At 38.9% G+C, this 18537-nt stretch overlaps 1 protein-coding gene across 2 annotated transcripts in view; it reads left to right on the top strand.

The window, feature by feature from the left end:
- The window catches only part of LOC117295416 (receptor expression-enhancing protein 5-like), a 32566-nt gene extending 14931 nt beyond the window's left edge, over window positions 1-17635 (top strand). For both annotated transcript variants that reach the window (XM_033778063.1, XM_033778064.1), the window contains exons 3-5: window positions 4702-4840; window positions 8019-8175; window positions 15219-17635. In XM_033778063.1, coding sequence (XP_033633954.1) covers window positions 4702-4840; window positions 8019-8175; window positions 15219-15307 — 385 coding nt within the window. In that variant the 3' untranslated portion in view covers window positions 15308-17635. The remainder of the gene's footprint in view (window positions 1-4701; window positions 4841-8018; window positions 8176-15218) is intronic.
- Window positions 17636-18537: the final 902 nt, after the last annotated feature.

The following is an 18537-nucleotide window of genomic DNA, read 5'->3' as shown; positions in this document are numbered from 1 at the left end:
GTGATGCGATCATTACCTACGTACATGTACCAACTACTACCAGCATGACCAGAGCAACCCAACCCTGAGAATTCTGGACTTGCTGGAAAAGACTTGCAGTTTCACGTCCACTTATGCACCATGCATACGTAATTAGTTACATGTGTAGAGCTCTATGCACCTCCAAGATCATCTACATTGTACATAATATGTAATTTAAAGTATTGTACATAATATACATTTTAAAAGCAAAATGGCAACATGCTGTCCTAAATTGTTCAACTGCACAGCATTTTGATTGACAAATGTTGTGTGACTGGATTGTTAATTATTGTTGGTGTACATGTACATTGTTTGTACGTGTACTGTATTTAAAGTAACAGGCTAAATGTAATGTATACATCTGTACCCTCCTTTAATGCACTTCATGAAATACTGTATTGATTCACAAAATGCAGTACATTAATTATTCACATTTACTTCATGTTCACGATGTACAGTATACAGGATCCCTACAATCAGTACAGGTTACAATGGAGCTGTATTCACTCAGATTTACAATCCAAAGCCAACGTCTGTTTTTGAGATATTCACCTACATGTAGGCATAATACGTACCAACATAGGACATAATGGTGTGTGCTACATGTATGTGCACTGTGAAGCATAGTAATTGCAGTCAGCATTATGTTCAGTATGTCAGTGCATAGAGAAAGATGGTCAGTGGTATGTACAGGCATGTACAGGTAGTGTACAGTCCAGGCACGTACAATATACATGTAGGGCCTAGTGCACTATACTCAATTTGAACATGATGAGATTGCTTGTGAGTAGCAATCGATCATCTTATAGTACAATACTAATCACTGAAATACATTACAATTTAATAATATTAAAATAATAAAACGGACATTTATATTGCGCAGATACCTACTCTACTGCGCATTACAGGGTATACAAACAAATGTAGAGAAAAAATGAACAACAAATACAAATACACAAACAGAGCAAGAATGAATTAAATGGGTGAAGTAAACAATGGGTTTTTAACTTAGATTTAAATACATTAAGTGAAGAAGACTGTCTAATGCAAGGTGGGAGATTATTCCAAAGATTTGGAGCGGCGTATAGAAATGCCCGATCACCTAAAGTTACCTAAGATTTCCTAGATGGGTGAGATAACAATGTGGGATCTTGAGAACTCCTGAGACGGTAGGTTGATTGAAACTGAGAGAGGGATTTCATGGTTATGAGTTTTTGGATGTATGTTGGTGTTAAGTGTTTTAGTCGGACTCCATGGGTCGATTTCACAAAGAGTTCGGACTACATGTAGTCCTTACTTAGGACTAGTCTTATGAGGTATTAAAAACTAAGGCTAGTCCTAATTCAAGATAATTATAATAATGATACATAAAATTTATAAGGCGCACAGTATCTGGAATGGTACCATTCAAAGTTTTAACTCTTTGTGAAATCCGCCCCAGAAAGCTGTTAAAATCTTGTATGTTTACATGATGTAGACTACAGTGTAATATTGTACCACTATGCACACTGTCCTTAGTGTACATGAATGTGTGACTTGTTTAGGTTACTTGTCCTGAGTGTACATGAATGTGTGACTTGTTTAGGTTATAGAAAAGTTTGCGGTAACACCATGTAATAACAATCTCTCAATGAGTTGGGGTGGTTCTGAAAAGAACCGTTGGATTAACTCGACGTTTCGATCAGTATGCTCTGATCGTCTTCTGGAGAATGCTGGACTCTGATGCTGCATGCTGCTTAAGTACTGGGCGGTGGATCAGCGGTGATGCATGAAGGCGGGAAATAGAGGCGGGAAGTGAACTCGATGATGCGTGGTGAAACCTGTTGTGGAGCCTAGGGTGGTGTGTGGGGTGTGTGTGCTCACTGAACCGTGTCAGTAGGAACAAGCACAGGGGATAGTGAGGGTGTGGGGCCTAGGTGACTGAGGGTATAGATGACCCAAAGCAGTCTAATGGTTGGGGCCTAGGGGGTGACCGTGGATATAGAAGATCCATTGGTCGGGAGAAGGGGGAGCCAGATGTCGCTGATGTGGAAGCCGATGTCTTGGGGTACGGTGTCATGCTTGTGGATCTCTATGGCCTCTCTGATGCGTCTAGGGTGCCACGCCTGGATTGGAGCGATGATTTCTGCTGCTTCCCAGTTCACTCGGTGGTCAGTGATGTGGGAATGCTTGACGATGGCGGATTTATCGAAGTCCCCCCTCCTTCCGTGTGCTCGGTGTTCCTTAAGTCTAGTGGGAAGGTTACGCCCGGTTTCCCCGACATAAACCTTCCCACATTCGCATGGAATGCGATAGACTCCGGCACGGGTGGAGGGGTCCTTCTTGTCCTTGTGCGATTGGAGAGAGCCATGGAGTTTCTTCGGGGCGGAGTGGTATACCTTGATTCCTGCTTCCTTGAAGATGCGTTGGAGGCGATGAGAGGGGGGACCTAGGTATGGTAAACTAACTGTGGGTGTGTGTGTTTGACCTTGGGTATAGGAGACCCTTTGGTCGGGGGGGACGGGCTTGCTTGTCTTGACTTGCTTGGCATTGTATCCATTCCGCTGTAGAGAAGTGGTGATGTGCTGCAACTCCTGCTGGAGGCTATCCGGATCACAGATGGTATAAGCCCGTTGAACCAGCGCACGGTTGACCGACGACTTGATAGCTGGATGATGGAAAGAACGCTGATGTAGGTAACGGTCGGTGTGGGTGGGCTTACGGTAGATGCTGTGATGAAGGGTGCCGTCTTGGTTTCTTGTGATGAGAACATCCAGAAAGGGTAACTTTCCGGAATGTTCTTGCTCCATAGTGAACTTGATACTGGAGTGTTGTTGGTTGAGATACTGCAGAAATTCATGGAGAGCGTCCTGACCGTGGGGCCACACGACAAAGGTGTCGTCAACGTAGCGGAGCCACAGGCTGGGTCGGAGGTCAGCGAAGAGGAGTGATGAGGACTCAAACTCTTCCATGAATATGTCAGCTAGAACCGGGGATATAGGGGATCCCATGGAGGTCCCAGCTGTCTGCTCGTAGTACTTGCCCTGGAAATGAAAACAACTGGAGGAAACGCATGTGTAAAGCAAATCATGAATTTGGTCAGGTGAAAGACCAGTACGATCAGGGAGGGATGGGTTATGTGATAATCTCTCCTTGGCCAAGAAGCAGGCTTCATCTGTGGGCACATTGGTGAAGAGAGATTCCACATCAAAACTAACCAAGATATCAGTGGGTTGTAGGGTTAGGTTGCGGGTAATGTCAACAAACTGGGTGGAATTGGAAACATGGTGTTCAGTGAGACCCACCAGGGGTCGAAGTACTTTAGCTAGGTACTTGGCAGTGTCGTAGGTGGGGGAACCCCTCGAGGCAACTATGGGGGCGGAGGGGAACTTCCGGCTTGTGAATCTTGGGATTGCCGAAGAACCTTGGACAGGTGGAGCTGGATGGGCGGAGCCTACGATAGAGTGGGACAGGGAGAGCCCCAGACCGGTGGATGGAAAGGAGTTTGCTGGCAACCCTCTTCTCGATGCTAGGGGTGGGGTCCTTGGGGAGGGGGCGGTATGAACCAGATGATAAAATGTTGCTTACCTTTTCAGTGTACTCTATGCGGTCCATGATGACAGTGGCATTCCCTTTGTCAGCAGGCAAGATGTGAATGGATTTGTCCCGGCGAAGTTCTCGGAGAGCTGCCTGCTCAACCTTGGAAAGGTTGGACTTGGCTGGTTTCGCCTTCCGCAGAACCTCGTTAATCTTGATCCGGACATCAATCTTCTCCGTCTTGCTGAGGTGTTTGAGGGCTTGCTCTGTAGACTGGATAATTTCTTCAGTGGGGATGGACTTGGGGGGCTGGGCAAAGTTCATACCCAGGGACAGGACGCTGGTCTCGGTTTCCGTGATACTCCGGTTGCTAAGGTTGACTACGGTGTGCTTCTGAAAAGCATGTTGACTACGGAGATGAACTGGTGGCCGTAAGGATATAGGGGATCCTGTGGGTTGCCCAGGTTACTTGTCCTGAGTGTACATGATTGTGTGACTTGTTTAGGTTACTTGTCCTGAGTGTACATGAATGTGTGACTTGTTTAGGTTACTTGTCCTGAGTGTACATGAATGTGTGACTTGTTTAGGTTACTTGTCCTGAGTGTACATGAATGTGTGACTTGTTTAGGTTACAATTTTACCGGTATGTGAGAGTCCACTAGTTCAAATTTGAACAGAAGTAATGAACGAATGGTTTCATCACATACGTGAATTAAAATGTATTTGTTTGCACAATTGGGTAGATGCATGTAAATAAAATGTGTTGATCAAAAATAATTGTTTTATAGATTTAATTTTTGTTTTATAAGTTTACTTTAATTTGGATACATGCACATGTGGTATTTCTGAATGTGTGCGGTTCTTAGTAAAGTAAGTGCTTTAGCTCATTTCAAAGCGTTCATTTTAGCTGTACATGTGTTAGGTTTGAAAGGTTATGTAATAAATAACATGTGGATATTTTACTTGGTGCATTATTATTACTGGTTTATTAAAACAATGTATTTGTAGCCCATGGGCTAAATTGCCACAAAGTTTACAATTTAGAAGTAATCAATACAATGTAAATCAAATTATTAATTTGACAGATTGTTGCCGATTTGCACATTTACATGTTACAAGCAGTTTGCAGTTGAGCTAATTGTTGCTATTGTTTTATTTTGACAGTGTGAAGGCCATAGAGAGTGTGCGTACTGAAGATGATACTCAATGGCTCACATATTGGGTTGTGTACAGCGGCTTTGGCATGGTGGAGTTCTTCTCCGACATCTTCCTTTCATGGTTCCCATTTTACTATCTGGCCAAGGTTCGTATTGTGTTAAGTAAAAACAATTAGGCCAAATAAAAATAAATACCAGTTGATCGTCCCCGCCCACATCCGTTTTTGGGGCCGCATCTTTTTTTTTTTTACTATTTACTATTTTTTAATTTTTTTTAATCCACATTTCAAAAGGACTGGCCTAGGAGCTTTTCCCGAATCCTTGATGCTCTCGAACACTTGTAACCGTCTGTTTCATAAAACAATTTTAGTGAATGCCTACCACCAAATCTTTTTAGTGTTATCAGACCTTGTAAGTGTTAGTGTTAACACAGGTCCTCATGCAACTAATAGGTATAAATAAGTTTGCGGTTGATTCAAACTGAAGAATTGGTGGGCTGTTTGATTTGAAATACTTAGCGGCCATCTTGAAAAAAAAAAAAGTAAATAGTAAATAGTAAGGCCCTCATCCTCCTCTTTTTTGAAAAATCCGGACAATCAACTGGTGTTTTTTGTTACCGTAATTTTCGGATTATAAACCGCGGTTTATATGTTGATTTTGACATTTTTTTGAACTCCTGCGGTTTATTCTCCGGGCGGCTTGTAAGCCGACGTATAAATATTTAAGAGAAAAAACGGCATTTTTTAAAAGAAAGATCGTTTGTAAAATATTCTAATTAATGTTTTTTTTTCTTAAACGAGAACAAAAACCTGCCTGTGTGATGACAAAATCCTGTTGAAAATCCCACCACAATTGTATTCCATGTTTCCTTTGTAAAACGTTTATCAACCGCCCTCAGCTCCCCCTCTCAGCGCAACTCGGGTTAGACTAGACTGGTGCCCGTCTATTTATCCTAGCGATCTCTACATGCTGACGTCAGACATTCAAGCTATAGACCTTTCTTTTGCAACGTCACAGCCTGAGTTTTTGCCAACCCAGATTGGAAAACTATGGAAAGCCATAAGTGCAAATCAAGAAAAGATCGCTATTTTTTGTAACAATGTAACCAAATTTGTCGATTTTGTTTAAAACAAAACAACTAATTATGAGAAGTACTTTATTTAATTGAAAGTTTGCAGAAAATGTTGAATTTTGTTAAAACATCTGTTTTTACGATTTAGTGTTTTACTAACATTCGGCCGACCATGCCAACCAAGGCGGTTTGTTGATCAACAAAAGAAAGGTCTATACTCGTGTCTCAGCGAAATAGACTCGTCCCCTGTCTATTTATCCCACGATCTTTATATACTGACGTCAGACATCCAGGCTACACTCGTGTCAGCCAGCGGTTTCTTCAGCTCAACCACGCACAACGCAACAGCAGAATGGTGAATGGACGTACGCAAAGAACTATGCCGCTCCGGGGGGATCAAACAAAACGTGTTCAACCTGCCCTGATTGTTGAGTCCAGTAACATTGGGAATTTTATTTCCAGGCGGCGCAAATGCGAGGGCGTAGCGCAACCCGTCGGCGAACATCGCTCAATACGGTGCCACCAACATCTGTTGTGCAATCTCGAGATTGAGCAGCGCAATTAACAGATTGCTAGCTTTACGAACTCGCATGTGTGTACATGTGCTTAATGTGCACGCTGCAGGATACATTACTCCACACACATGCTACGTCCGTCCGCCCGTCCGTCGTTGCAATATCTGTTGTGGATCCTCGTTGTGGGACTACAATAATAAAAGGGAGGGAGAAACACCGGCCAACCACTTTTCTTTAATTCCCTTATTGAAAGACCCATTTCAACCTTATTTCCCGTCTACTCCGATGTTTAATAAAAGTGAATCCCCTGTCCTTGTGATTACGCAAACAATAAGGTAGCGCATTTTGTTTCATTACCACTGCTATACAATAAAAGTGAGGGAAAAACTTTAGCCGTCCCCATTTTTATTTCTTTTATATTTTATAAAGGAATTTTGCATGTTTAAAAAATGTTCCTATATACATTGTAAACAGAAACAACACTCATAGACAATACTCTCGTTTGTGTTGTGGTAGCCCTGAAAAGGACTGTTTGGTTTTGGTTTTGTCTATTTTCTATTTTAAAAACAAAACGGAAGGCAAAGGATTCCTTGGATATAAATCTTTGCACTGTTTCTTTATCACTCACTGCTTCTGCAGACGAATCCTATGTTAAAACGATGGTCCACGCACTGTCTGAAGTTAGTTTTTATTGCAACATGAACTCACTTACCTACAAATAAAGTAGGATTTAACTTTGTCAATTTTTTAAATTGTTATTGGATTTTTTCAGTATCACAATAATAAACGTATTTTCAGTTGTAACTTCATCAATAATTATCCAACACAAACAATTATGTGGTCCCGCAAAGGGGGTGCTGCCAGCTTACAAAAATAATGCTATCCTATAATAGATCATTTCAATTACGATCAATAGTGTAAACTTCAATACATTTCAACTTTAATTACGACGCAACTCCCACATTGCGGCAACTATACAAGACTGACTGGAGTGACTGATGTGCCGCCCGCCTGTCACTGCACATCGCCACAAAGAGGACGCAAACAAGCACGGCCCCTATGTGTTCACGCATGTGGTGATTGGCCGTTTGATGATTGGCCGTTGTTGATTGGCCGGTGATAGTTCCATTCATGAAATCTTGGCTAGACTTCGGACGGATCGAGTAGAGCGGCTGCCCATTGTACAACGGGGAGCTTGAACGTTTGACCCACGCTTTGAGGCTCGGGGCCCAGTCTAATCAAACGTGAACAACTTTTGTCAACAGAGGGCGATGCGATGCAGGGCAAAGTTCAACTATATCTCGGTGTGCGTTGTCGGCCGATCTTTGATTCACGGAGAGTTTGTTGCCAAAGAAGTTTTCAAACAAATGGTCAACACAACCGATCATCAAATCGCAAATTCTTGAAAAAGGTTGTTGATGGAAAAAAATATAACTCAGGACTGATAGTGTGAGATAAAAAAATCACCTGTAACGCGGCAGGTTTGCGTACTTTACTTCCGTGTTTGAGGTTAGTTTTTTCATGGTTTATTTTTTATTTTGATCGCGGTTTATACGCCGCGCGGCATATACGCCGACACCTAAATTTTTTTTGTATATTTTGAGGAAGTGCGGTTTATACGCCGCACGGTTTATAATCCGAAAATTACGGTATTTGGCCTTAGTCACAAGTTAATTAGATGCCAATTATCCTATTTTCTGGTTCTGTATTTTCATTTGTGTGTCGGTGTATTTGCAGATGCTTTTCCTGGTGTGGTGCATGGCACCAATCTCTTCCAACGGTTCCCAGTTCATCTACAACCGTTTCATCAAGCCGTTTGTCCTGAAACATCAGAAGAAGATGGATGAGGCCCTGGATAACCTTGGGGAGATGGCTTCCTCTACCCTCAGCGAAGGTAAAATTATCCATTATGTCTTACATTCCCTGAAAACCAACTGGTTCCGTAGGCATGTATTCAATACTGACTGTCCATGGATTGGCCACGGAGTTTGCACATTTTTTAAAACAAAAGACTGCATGTAGAGAACAGGACCATCATGGGCCTTATTGGAAATGACTGCATATAGAGAACAGGACCATCATGGGCCTTATTGGAAATGACTGCATGTAGAGAACAGGACCATCATGGGCCTTATTGGAAATGGTGCTTGTGCACAATGTCATAACTTTAAAAAACAATTTTTTTAAACCAGTTCAATTTGGTTGAAGTCTGATTGCTGCCCTACATATTATCGGCCAAAACACCCAAAGTAGGTCAACATTTTTAGACTGTCAAATATGGACAAGACATGCTGGACAAAATGCTGTGTTCTGAGCAAAATTGGATCTAGGATAAAATGACATTTGCCACCAGCAACCATTACCAGCAAGATACAAGAGTAGGCAAGAGTAGAGATAGCTTCATTAACTCAGATTTTAAGCTTGAGTGTATCTTATCCGTTCTGTCAGCCAACTAGGCTTCATGTACATACGTACAGGTTTTATGGAGTCAGTATTGGATTCATGCCTTACTTAAAACAAATTGTAAATCTTGTGCTGGCTGTGTTCCATTTTCTCATTGGTAGTATTAACCTTATTGTCTAACATTTCTACGCTTGTCTTGATTCTCTGTAAAGTACCGTCACCAGGCATGTCAGAATATGCTCAACTGTCGAACCTAAATTCAACTTGACCTTTTCAAAATCCTGATATCGGCTTTGACATTACGTACATGATGTGCATATGTATGCCTAGTGTAAAAGAGTGCTTTCAGTACATGTACATGAATGTACAGTGTATGTAGATGGAGCCTAAGCTGGAGTAGAAGTCCTGGTGTCCAAAAAGGCCTCAGTACTTTAAATATTTATAAATCTTTTGTGCTAACATTTTACTCTTTGTTAGCCTCAATAGCTGAATTGTTTGTTTGTCAATCAATGTGTTGTATAAATGTACAAAGCACACATTTGAAGACCAGAAGTTTCATGGTGATCAAAATTACACATTGTCTCCAATTCCATTGTCATGAGCTGTGAAGTTATTCTTCAAGACATTCTGGTTTTTAGCTTTTCCATACAACCGAGAAATTGCATGTTGTCATACAGTCATTGACTTTAACTGCCTGCTACCATGCATTAAAGTTTGGGTAGTCTTTGGTAGCCAATCAAATATTCAGCAATTGTGAAGGTATATTAAGCCTGCTATACATGTGGCACCTCTACTACATGTGTAGACTTATACCACCAGCATAAAGACAAATCTCAGTGATCCGTTTCATAAATGAACTGGTCCTTTGTCCAGTGTTCTTGAAACTTATACGTGCCTGTATGCAAAGCAAAGATTATAGAGCGCCTTGCGCAAGATTTTGGCTGAAATGTGAAATGTGCAATGGAAGCCATTTCAGCGAGCGACCTTTTTGATGCAACAATACATGTACATCAGTATGTACAGACAATGACCATTGCTATCAATGATATTTCAAAACATTTGCTTGCTGAATGGCGCACTTGCGTATTTAAAGTGCAACAAACCATGGAACAAACTGACATTGAAGCAGTTGACCTAGTTTGATTTGTAATTCAATACTTTGGCTAAAAAGACTTAAGGAAAATCTTCTTTTGGATACCTGATTTATGTGACATGTAGGGCTGTAGGCCTATATTTGTTCATGTTTTTTGTACCAGCACAATCCTTGTATCATTCGCTTAGTACCCAGTTAGATTTGTTTCTTGCCAGCAGAATTTGTCTAATAATATCATGTTGAATGTTATATATGCTGTAGATGCTTGCTCAACTAATGGGTTTGTATGTGCACCTTTTTCTTTTGCCTTCACATCCCTAACCATTATTTTGCCTTTTTGTGTGCTGCATGTAAATACAGTGTTCAAAGGTGTCGGCCAAGGTAATGTACCATCAATGATGGTCATTTTGTGTTTTTGTTGCTAATTTGGGGTTCGGTTTACGTTTTTGTTTAGTTTTCTTTTGCATCTTGATGCCTTGCTTTTTTTTTTGCATCATTCACTTAAAAATTTGTATTTAGTGAATTTGATTTAATGAAAGTGGCTTATCGCCAGTAGTTGGCAATATTTTTTATGAACTTTCAGGTTAATGAAAATGTTAAACATGACGTCTATTTAACACACTCTCAATAATGCTGTGAGGTTTACAACAATAACATTGTGCCTTTTGATTGATGGTTTTCTTTCATCATTGGGAGAGGAAACTTTTTTCAATTGGCCAACTGCCGGCTGCAAAAGATAGAAAGCAACAACACAAACAAAAAAACAAACAAACAAACAAACAAACAAACTTAACCCACACTAGCCTCAACAACACACCACTGCATTTAATAATAATAAAAATTTTAACTTAATAAAAGTTTTACAAATAGTTGTTTTCAATCAGTAACTTACAATTGGTACCATTGCTAGCTCTCCATCATCAATATGATGGTCTAGCTTTCAGAGAGAAGAGGTAGTTTTTAGGTAACTTTGATTTAGTGATTTGGTTAGCCCAGAAGAATGTCATCATACGAACTGTGGAAAATTTGTAAAAAGAAGACAGCTTATTTACTATGGTGATTTGGCAAGAAGCTAAACCATAAAAACATACTTTTAGGACTTTCAAACAAGTTGAGCATTGTGCACTCGTTGAGTGTGAGTTATTTGGCAACCATGTAATAATAATAATAATAATAATAACAAGTTCTTATATAGCGCATTTCACAATAAACCGTATCAATGCGCTTTACATTAGTTCCCTGGTCATTGGGCCAATAAACATCCCTTTAATCTTTCTCAGCTCCCATTAGGGAGTATACAGCCCCGAGCTGCCGTGGCGCTCCGAAAGCTTTTCATTCACAATATCAACCTCTACCCTCGCAGGTACCCATTTATACCCCTGGGTGAAGAGAAGCAATTATAGTAAAGTATCTTGATCAAGGACACAAGTGTCACGACCGGGATTCGAACCCACACTCCGGTGAATTAGCACCAGAACTTGAATTCGATGCTCTTAACCACTCGGCCGTGACACTCTACACATGTACATGTGGGATGTAGAAGACTGTTCAACTAGAGTCCAAATGTATAGAAATGAAAGCATGAATTTCAGTACACTGGTTCATGTACATGTACATGTAGAAGACTGTTCAACTAGAGTCCAAATGTATAGAAATGAAAGCATGAATTTCAGTACACTGGTTCATGTACATGTACATGTAGAAGACTGTTCAACTAGAGTCCAAATGTATAGAAATGAAAGCATGAATTTCAGTACACTGGTTCAGGCAATAGACCAATTCATTAGGCTCTGCTCACGGCGCACGTGTGAGCAAGAACACGTGAGCCTCTTCAATGCCATTCTATACATCTCTGCCACGCGTGCCAAGCATACGCGCATGCATGTCAGCCTTTATTTGTCGGACTTTTGGTTGTGCAATGGGTTGTGATTGGTCAATAGGCAATGGGGCGGAGCTTAATGGGTCGGTCTATTTCCATTACGCATCTGATTTAATATCTGTCACAAACCTTGCACATGTTTTAAAATCAAGTAATGCAAGTAATATTACTCATAACGTTTACATGATTTAATGTACTAATTGCAAGTACTCAATTAATCATGCTAAGCTGCCCTGGGCGAAATTTCATAATGCCTGTAAGCACAAAAACTAGCTGTATTGCTTAAAGGCAGTGGACACTATCGGTAATTGTCAAAGACTAGCCTGTCACAAATAACAAACCTATGAAAATTTGAGCTCAATCGGTCATCGAACTTTCGAGAAAGCAATGGAAGAAAAAAAACACCCTTGTCACACGAAGTTGTGTGCGTTTAGATGGTTGACTTCGAGACCTCAAGTTCTAAATCTGAGGTCTCAAAATCGAATTCGTGGAAAATTACTTCTCACAATGTTTTATACCACCAACCTCTCCCCATTACTCGTCACCAAGAAAGGTTTTATGCTAACAATTATTTTGAGTAATTACCAATAGTGTCCACTGCCTTTAACACAACAAAAACATGTTACCAGCAATTATTGTGGTGACTGGTGCCCCATTTAAATTTTCAGCTTAACAGCTTTATGAAATTTAACCCAGTCTTGTTGAGTTGGTTATTAAAGAATATTTTGCTGCAGTTTAATTTAAATGTGTTTTGTTTGCATGCAGGGCAGGGTAAAGGGCAGATGGTTGTAGTTTTACTTGAATCCAGTATTATGGCGGTGACATTCACAAAATCTTTTGAAAACATTTTAGACTGCAAAAAGTGCATTTTGTATATAAGATGTTGCAATTCTGTGCAAAATGTAGTTGTCGAATTTAAACAAAATGTTTAAAGGGAAGGTACACGTTTGGTTATTGTCAAAGACCAGTCTTCTCACTTGGTGTATCCACTTATAACCATAAAATAACAAGCCTGTGAAAATTTGGGCTCAATTCGTCATCGAAGTTGCGAGAAAATGATGAAAGAACAAACCCCCCCTTGTTGGACGAATTTGTGTGCTTTCAGATAAGAATAATATAAAAGACTTCTAGCTAGAAGTCTTTTATTATTTTAATGAGAAATTACCTCTTTCTCAAAAACTACGTTACTTCAGAGGGAGTCGTTTCCCACAATGTTTTATACTATCAACAGCTCTCCAATGTTTGTTACCAAGTCAGTTTTTAAGTTAATATTAGTTTTGAGTAATTACCAAACGTGTACCTTCCCTTGAACAAACACATTTATACAATGTACCACCAAGCATTCTTATTACACATGTGCTTACAAGCTGACACAGAATGTTCAACAACATATTTTATATGTGCACATCATGCCCATCTAACCTGCTTGTACAGTACAGAAGTCTCAGAAAAGAGCTTGTGATACATGTACTGTAAGTCTAATCTCGATCAGATCATTTACAACATAAGACAGATCATAACACTGTTCTGCTGACATGTACTGATAATGCAAATGGTCTGAGTTAAAGGAACACATTGCCTTGGATCGGTCGAGTTGGTCTTTGAAAACCGTTTGTAGCCGTTTGTTATCACATATGGTTAGAAAGATGTTGTGAAAGTAGAATACAATGATCCACACAAACATGCCTCGAAATTGCACGGTTTTCCTTTAACCTCGTCGACTAACACGGTCAGCCATTTATGGGAGTCAAATTTTTGATTCCCATAAATGGCCGACCGTGTTAGTTCGCAAAGTAAAAGGAAAACCATGCAATTTCGAGGCAAATTAGTGTGGATCATTGTATTCTACTTTTAAAACATATCATATGTATTTTATAACAAACGTTTACAAACGCTTTTTATAGACCAACTTGTCTGATCCAAGGCAATGTGTTCTTTTAATGGGATTGCATAAAGCATAAAGTTAGGCATGGTTCTCTTTTTCCTTTTGCACTTGTTGGTATTACCCAGGGCAGGATATGGTTGTGCACTGATTCCATTCAGCTTTGGTGGTCTCTGAATTCAAATCTTTTCTTGGTTTATACATCATGTATTTCACTTTATGAAAAACAATATTTAGGATACAGTGTAAGTTGGATTTATTCTAGTGTACATGTACATGTACATGTACAGTAGGTGTACATTGTAATGTAACTTGTTCAATTGCAAAGCTCATTGTCGTATCTTTGTGTTTCTTCAATTCAAAAGTCAAAAGAACCAAGAACAAAACAAGGCTTTTATTTCCACGCGTACACAAAATGGTGACACTGATACAGTTAACAGTAACCCTTTTGTGTCATTGATGTGTACATTATATTGGCAGAAGAACTATCAAGGAGACAGATTTGAAGAAACCATTTCGCGCACTGTTGCACTAGCTTTGGTATTATTGGTCATTATCTTCTTTAATGAGTTGCTTGAACTAATGCCAAAAGTATCTCAAAAGTCTGTCATCGTCAAATTGTGGGAGGGATGTTTTTAGGAGAGTCCCTGTATCTGATTTCACCTTGACAAGTTGACAATAATAGTTTACATGTAACTACATTACTACACAACTAATAAACTACATAACGTACAACATGTATGTTAACACAAAAGATGGCAATATTGTCAATTTCAGAAATTGGGTATAATGGTACAAGTACTTATATTTATTGGACTCATCACCCCATCATGACAACAAGTGTATTACTAGGGTGCTATTTATCCTCATTTTGGTTCTTGCATGTACAATGTACTTTGGGTTTCAATTCTTACATAGGACCATAGTTAAACAAGCATCTGATTTCATAATTAACTTCAAAATTATTTGAATTTATAAATTGCTACTTTGTATGCAGTAGGACAGTGTTAAGTTGATTGTGATGAATAGGATGGGATGGGAAGGTATCTTGCAATCCTACAATGCAGATTATTCAAGTACACTCATGAACACACTGCAATGCAAGGCCAATGTGTGAAACTTTTGACAGGGGTTTTACACCATAGTACATTCCCAGGGCGATTGAGGTCGTGTCCTTGAGGTAATTCCAGGTCTGGCTGAGCAGTCTCTAGATTTTCCTGAGTCTACTGGCACTGATGGGCAGTGGATAAACATTAAGAACAGTTGTTATAATACTAAAAAACAATCTACAAAGTAGATATTATCACTTGCTGTTCCTGCAAACCAACAGGCACAGTGCTCCAGTTTGCTTAAAAAGTCCACAAGAAATTCTCTGGAGCAGAACATTATGAGAGAAAATCTTTCTACATGGCTTTGCATGGTACTCAAAGTCAACATTTTAACATTTGTTATGTCAAATATGAGGTGGGATATTACCTTTTTTTTTCTTCACACAAAACACAGGACCAATGGACTTGTCCTATTGTAAGTTAAGTGGCCAAATGCTAGAAACACAGGCCTCAGGCATGTGGTCCAGGGTCAATTTGAACCCCTTTGATTTTATATACATTAAAAACACTATTGCACTTTTAAATTTAACTAATGAATGCATGTGATTTGATTGTTGTTTGCTTGATGCAGCTCAAAAGATGGCTCAGGACAAGGCAGCGGAGGCAGCTGCTGAGCAAGTGAGGAAGGGAATGACCGGTGGTGATGGCAAGATGGAATAAATCTACACAGCATGTTCAACTTAGGGTAGTAGTGGGATCAGGCAGTCTTAATTGTGCAATTATTTCAGTCTGACATGCATTAGGGGGTTTGGAAGAGCTTTGGACAAAAAGATTATTCATGACATTTAGAACAACAAAATGTCACTGATTTCTTTTGTTTCTTGCGCCTGAACTGCGCTTCTGGATTCTAAATTCATGGGAACACTGACGGGTGTCTATTATCATGCATGCTCAATGTTGTAATTGTGTCGCACTGTTGGGCAAAGTTGGTGCAGTGTTTTAGAAACAAGAACGAAGTCTTTTTACAGCATAATAAATAATAAATAATATTGACGTAAAAAAAAAATCATGGTGTTGTCAACATTTCTTATTTAAAATTCTGATAACATTTAAGTATAAAGTACATGTTTATTGTATTTAATGGTGGAATTGACTTTGTTTATGTATGTTTTGGGTCTTTATTTTTTCAGTTGGTAAGTGGTATCCATATGTATGTAGATGTAGTGGGTATATTGTCAGAATTATTATAACACTTCCTAAGATTTGTACAATGAAAACTTGCGAGTACATGTGTAGCATTGTTTGCAGTGTGAAGCATCGCAACTTTAATGAATCTTTAGTGTATCTCATTTGCTTCCTTATGATACATTGATTTTACTAATGGGTTTTGTTTTTATTTCCAAATCAAAGGTGCCAGAAATTCAATTAAGCATTAAATAACGTCTATCCAAGCCCCCCCCCCCCCCAAATTCATCCTCTATATAAATACTGAAGATATAAGACATTCCATGTTGACGCAGCAATTGTCATGACTTATTATTCTCTCTTTTCTTAACAATGTAATATTTAACAAATGTGCGCTTTAAATTAACATAGTTAAATGAGCAGTACAATAGCACTGTAGGTTTTCAAAGATACTTAGACCTAATTTGTTGTTATATTGATGGGGTTGGCAACAACATCAATGGCCTAATTTCGTTAGAGATTTTACATGTGTGTTTGAATCTACATAAGACACATTTGTACACCATCAGTTTACTTCATAATTACTGTAATGATTTTTGAGGACATACAGTGTATAAATACGCTTACCATAGCGGCGCTATATAACATCTATTAGTCTCGTTGAGATGGGGTGGACACTAGAAGAGCACCGTTTGCTTTGAGACCAAAACCTAGTAGTGTCATCATAATGTGTCAACCATATTGCAACATGGCTAATTAGCAACAAATATGTACCTTTGTTTAGCCCAGATAACTACCCAATTATGCTGTGAATGCATGCCCTCCAGATTGGGGTACATGCCCTCCAGATTAACCCAAACAAGAAGAACCCAAATCCAAGATCATAATGTTAAGATTGATAATTGATGATTACATAAAGATAGTTTTATTATTTTGTGTAGTTTTGCACACCATTTTCACACTTGGTTTCAAACCTTTATTGGTGTGGAAACTGAATAGTAGAAGTAGCAACAGACCAAATATTCAAACTCCAGCAATAGAAAGTGTCGTTTTTACGTTGCTCGGCACAACCAGAGTGCCCCGGAAAGTTCAAAAGTTGTTTTGTTGTCTTGGTCACTGTGAATCGCCCTTAGCCAGCATTGCATGTTAAATATGCAGCAGGAGTTAAACTGAAAACTTCTTTTTTTATAATTCTTGTTAAATTATTGGGGGTTTTTTAAGTTGAAACTCAACTCCATTGAATTCAAGAAGAAAGTCCAAACATGGCCATCCATTGTGAAATTGTTTGCTTGTTGTTTAACTTAATGAGTGTAACATTTAAAGGCATACATTTATGTGTAAAACTTCTGAATATATTTGATGGTATGTTCTTAGTAAACAATCTTGGAATAGTGTGTGTTTACTTGGTTTAACGGAATCTTTTTATAATTTGTTAAACTATTATAGGATTTTTTTTTTTTTTTTACGTTGGTATCAAATTTACTTCCAAGGCCCAATTTGCCACACTTTTTTGCTGTGTTTCAGTAGCACATTGGAGGACCAATCATTTGAGATAACATATTCATGTAGCTTTGAAATGACATGGGGGTTCAATGAAAAACGACCTCACTCAGAATACTTGTTGGACTTAGCTACAGTTCATACAATAATAGCGTGCCTTTGATGTTTTGTTATTAAGCTCTCAGGTCATATTTGCTACTAGTATAAACAAAACACTTATTCTTGTAGTTCCTGGTTTAATTCTTTTGAAAGTTTTCAACGCAGATGTCTTAGGCTGAGAAAGTTTGCAATCTATATATAGCCCATGTGTTAGTCCATGACTAGAAACAATTGGTTTGCAAACCATCCTTGGGTGGATTTCACAAAGGTACATGTAGTCCTAACTTAGGACTAGTCCTAGGCAAGTTAGGATGAGTTACTGGTCCTAACTTAGGACTGGTCCTATCTCTTAGCATTGCCTAGGACTAGTCCTAAGTTAGGACTACCTTTGTGAAATCCACCCCTGGACATTATCATGGCACAATACTTTTGAAGCAATGTTGTAAACAACAAGTCAAACCTGGCATATTTGTCTGTAAACTACTGCACGATATCCATTTTACATGCAACTTGACCCAAGATGCATTGCTGTATATTTTCAAGATGACGCTTGTGTCTATGGTCAATTGTGATTATTCAGTAGATAAGGTTTGATCATTTCCAATTTGAGTTTTACCTAGACACTGCCCAATTAATATATTTTTCACTTCAAGAATTATCATTGAAATTTATCCAGCGATTTATAAGTTAAGGTGTTCAATTTTCACTCATTTGTATCAATTTATAATTTGAAGGACATTTTGGAAATTCAGAAATAAAATTATATAGTCATTCAAAATTTTGTTTGTTTCCTGCGTTATTTGTTTGAAGAAGGTAAAGGAATTGTTAATCCATGCCCCTTGTTGTTTTCAAGTTTTGATTTGCATTTCATTTTATGTTTTATTTCTGGTTGTGAAGCCAAGGACCCCCAGAAAAGTGGACATCTCTGCACTCGCCAAAATCCCAATGGAGAGAAGACAGAGAAGTAAACTGCGCCAATAAAGTATATAAACACGTACAAATGGTCAGATATATCGGAACCTGAATTAGTATGCAACAACATGATTAGTCAATATCGGTGAAAATTAATGATGATGTTCATCGCAATCAAATTTTCAAAAACGCGACAAACAATTCATTTATAAAAGGCGGGCAAAAATAATGCTGATCTTATTTGTCACAGTGCA

This window comes from Asterias rubens, chromosome 10 (genome assembly GCF_902459465.1).
Source record: "Asterias rubens chromosome 10, eAstRub1.3, whole genome shotgun sequence".
In the NCBI taxonomy this organism is placed as follows: Eukaryota; Metazoa; Echinodermata; class Asteroidea; order Forcipulatida; family Asteriidae; genus Asterias; species Asterias rubens.
This window is presented reverse-complemented; position numbering and strand designations above follow the sequence as displayed.